This window comes from Ctenocephalides felis, unplaced genomic scaffold (genome assembly GCF_003426905.1).
Source record: "Ctenocephalides felis isolate EL2017-DRISC unplaced genomic scaffold, ASM342690v1 CF-g0.4_SCAFFOLD_03572, whole genome shotgun sequence".
NCBI lineage: Eukaryota > Metazoa > Arthropoda > Insecta > Siphonaptera > Pulicidae > Ctenocephalides > Ctenocephalides felis.
The window spans coordinates 7,414,265-7,418,406 of NW_020539726.1; the positions used below are offsets into that span (position 1 = coordinate 7,414,265).

Here is a 4,142-nt window from a genome sequence, read left to right on the forward strand (position 1 = left end):
GTTGGACCTCATCCATTCTGAGACACCTGTGATCGACGACTTCATTTTGTGAATGCATTCCTCAAGTGTGTTGCAAGAAATGTACAAAAATAAATCATCAGCATATTGTAGTTTCTTAACATCGTCTTGGGTAACTTCAGTAAAGTCCGACATATAAATATTAAATAATAACGGACTCAATATAGAACCTTGTGGTAAGCCTGTAAGAGCTACTCTGGGACCTGTTAATTTATTTTTATTTTTTACATATAGCAACCTATTGGTGAGTAGAAGAATTATCACTTTCATAATATTAGAGGGAATGTTCAATTTCTTAAGTTTGTTCAGTAAAATGCCATGATCAACATTATCGTAAGCCTTATGTATATCCGTCGCTAACAATAGGAGGTATCCATTATTCGAATTAGATATATGAATGTCATTAGATAAGGTACTTAACAGATCATTTGTGCCTTGACCTCGTCTAAATCCAAATTGGTTTTGATTGAAGAGAGACTTGTTTTCTATATACCACTCCAATCTATTCTTGATGATGGCTTCAAATGTCTTATTCAAACAAGATAATAATGAAATTGGTCGATAGGATTCTATCTTCAAAGGGTCTTTATTCGGTTTCAAGATGGGAATAATTATAATTTTTTTCCAATCCTCTGGAATCCAGCATGTAGAAAGAATTGAATTAAATACCTCTATGATTAGACATTTTGATGCTATGGGGCTCTTCTTTAACATAATGTATGAGATAATATTATCCATTCCTGGCACGCTGTCTTTTTTATTTTTTAATATATTATCAAATTCATATAGTCTGATAGGAGAAATTAAGTCATCGGGATCTCTTCCGAGATTATTTGCAAAATTCAGATTGATTTCATTGGAGACCAAGTCTGGAACGAACATTTTAGCATGTCTTCGAAGAAAGAGCTACCGACTGGAGGCTTAGATGAGTTTTTATTATTTTTGTTGTTAAAAATTTTGACTATATTCCAAAGCTTTGATGTATTAATATTACTATTGAGTGAGTTTGTAAAATCCATCCACTTTTTTCTCTTTTTGGATTTGAGAATTTTTTTTGTAATAGCGTTTATTTTTTGATACTCAATAAAATTGTTGTAAGTAAACTCATCTACCATCTTTTTGTACGCTATTTTTCTTTGCCTGATCTGGTTTTCACATTCTTCGTCCCACCAGATAGCGGGTTTAAATTGTTTAATTGCAACTGTTTTACGTTCCTTGAAGTGTTTACCAGCTGCTTCGTTTATGATCTCGATAATGGCATCATATTTTGACTTATGATCCTCATGGAGTACCACTTTTTTCAACTTATCTTCTATTTCCCATGCGTAATTCTTCCAATTGGCCTCTTTGGTATTCCATTTTCTGGAGGGATATATATAATCTTTTACATCAAAGTTAGTTTTTAATGTAATGTTAATCGGCAAATGGTCAGATCCTAAGCTGCCCGCATAAATGTCCCACTGGATTTTGTCATATAGATTATTGGAACAAAAAGTAAGATCTATTGGCGTACCTTTCCTACTTGCCGTGCTGATAGTGGTTGGTCTTCCATCATTCATTATGGTGAGGTTTAGGTCTTCAATTATGTTGTATAGAATCTCGCCTCCTCTGTCAATGGAGGCACTACCCCAAGCTAAATTTTTGCAGTTAAAATCCCCTATTATGAGTATTGGCATGGAAATAGTTTCAATTAAATCTTTATGTTCTTGAAATATTCCTTAGAGTTCGGCGCACAATAGATTGAAATAATACATACCGGGTTTTCTAATTTTAAAATCACTGCACACATTTGGATAAGATGGCACTGAAATGGGTGGTTAATTTTCTCGCATAATATGTTGTCTTTGACTAGAATGGCAGTACCGCCATAACCGTCAACTCTGTCTTCTCGGAAAATCCGATAACCTTTGACAAAATATTTGTGACCTTCTTTAAGCCAGGTTTCGGACAGACCTGCCACATGAATTTTATGAGACCACATATAATGTTCTATACTACTCTTGTTTGCTAACATTGATCTACAGTTATATTGTAAAATGTTTATTTGTTTCATAATGAAAGGAGTACTGATTGATTTATTTTTCTGAACTCACAGGTAAATCCTTATTAGATTTTTTCTTTTTTAAACTTGCAGGATCTATTTTGTGTTTAATTTTTACCATTTTGAGAAAAACATCACTTAACAAATTTTTTAATACGGGATCATTTGGATTATAGACGTCCTTTAGCAGCCTAATGAAATGATATAGGCCTCCTGATGTGTTAGGATCTTCACTTTTCCTATTAGATTTTACTTCATTTTCAGAATCAGAATCTGATTTGTTTTTCACTCTTTTTCTAGGGTTTATAAAGTTTCCCTTGTCAGCCATATTTTCTTTATAAACAGGTTTTATGCTATGTCCGATTACAGCCCCATTCTTTTCTCTCTTGGTTGAGGGTGGAACATGAATCCTTTTAGGTTTATTAAATGTCTGGAAGTTTGCAACATATCCTTGGTCTTCCTCCTCTTCCAGGTCCGATAGAACCATGAATTTATTGTTTATTAAAGCCCCACTCTGGTTAGAGTTCTTGATTTTCATTGGAAATCTTTATCTTTATTCAAGCTGCTATGGTTGACTCTAACTGTTCTCGAGTATTTATCGTTATCAAAGATTTTTTTTGCTTCGTAGAAAGATAAATTCCGTGTTGCCATTAATTCATTAATATTTTTATATCTTTTATAGATCCTGCAATCTTTATTATAAGCCTCGTGGTTATCTTTGCACAGGCAGCATAGATAGTTGGTATCTTCTAAACATACGTCTTTAATATGAGGACCTGCACATTTGGGACATCTTAGGTCGTTCCGGCATTTTTCCCGAACGTGGCCAATACGCCAACGTTTGTGGCATTGGGTGATCTTCTCAATATATGGGCTGACTGGGCATTTTACAGAATGTATACCTACCTTATCCGGCAGAATTGAACCTCTGAAAGATAATTTCACGCATTGCGAGTTGATTCTGCGTTTGTTGATGTTTTTTGGTATAAAACACTTTACGTCTATTACTGGAATGACTGATTCTATCTCTTCTAATATTTCTTCTGCCGTGAGATTAATATCTACATCAAAGATTATACCTTCCCTAATTAATAGGTATTTAGGAATGTAAGCTTTCAAATTATTAGCAGTAAAAAAATTATCGTCAAGAAGGCTATTTGCTGTTTTACCATTCCTAAGAACTAGTTTGACTTTATTATTACCAATCACGATAATCTCCAGCAAATCTTCTTTCAGAATCGATCGTGATCTGTGTAGTAATTTTCCGAGAGCCATAGGGTGTAAACGTCCAATGTTTTTACTTAAAGATTCTACGTAAATGTAAAAAGGTCCAGTATCACACATATCAAAACGATTCGGTAAATGTATTTCATCAACGTTATTTCGATTAGAATTCTCATCACTAGGTACTTGCTCAATCATTTCAATATTTTGTGCTTCATTGCTTTTGTCACACACATTATTCATATTAATCGACTCTTCAATTCGAATTGACTCTTCAATCACCGTTTCAGCACTATTAATTTGCATTGGATTATGTTCCCTTCTTATTATGATCTCCTCATTATTAGAATTACGTAAATCTGTATTATTTTCATTTCCGACATAGTACACATTCATTGCATTTGCAACAGTCACGCCAATTTCCGAACATGTAGGAGGATTTTTATCGGGCGGACGGCCCTTTAATTGTCCAGTATCGGACTCCATAAAGACATTGATTTAATTAGCACAACAAAAATGCGGTTAATTTACTTAATTACCACTTATATTAATATAAAATACACAATGTTTATACGACATTGCGTGCCCCCGGCAAGGGGACACGTGTTTAACGGTATCTATTTGTACACAATGCAGTCACTAACACAGGTCACTGGACAGGTAGAAAAAATATTAGTACTTTTTGATATTTATGGAAAGGTTATTATTTATTCACCGATGTTAACAGCTCAACGTCTGAACGAATACTGACGGAGGGCGTTTTTAAAAAACGCCTCCATCGGAAATTCTGCCTTGGCATCCTATGTCTGCAAATATAAAATTATAGTTAGCATCTACTATAGCAAACAAAACAATAGTG

The 4,142-nt window shown here is 34.1% G+C and overlaps 1 protein-coding gene across 1 annotated transcript; it reads right to left on the bottom strand.

The window, feature by feature from the left end:
- Positions 1 to 2,593: 2,593 nt before the first annotated feature.
- LOC113388039 lies at positions 2,594 to 3,769 on the bottom strand. Its single transcript, XM_026625451.1, has one exon. It carries the CDS (start codon positions 3,767 to 3,769, stop codon positions 2,594 to 2,596), a length of 1,176 nt encoding a protein of 391 aa, XP_026481236.1.
- Between the last annotated feature and the right edge of the window lie 373 nt (positions 3,770 to 4,142).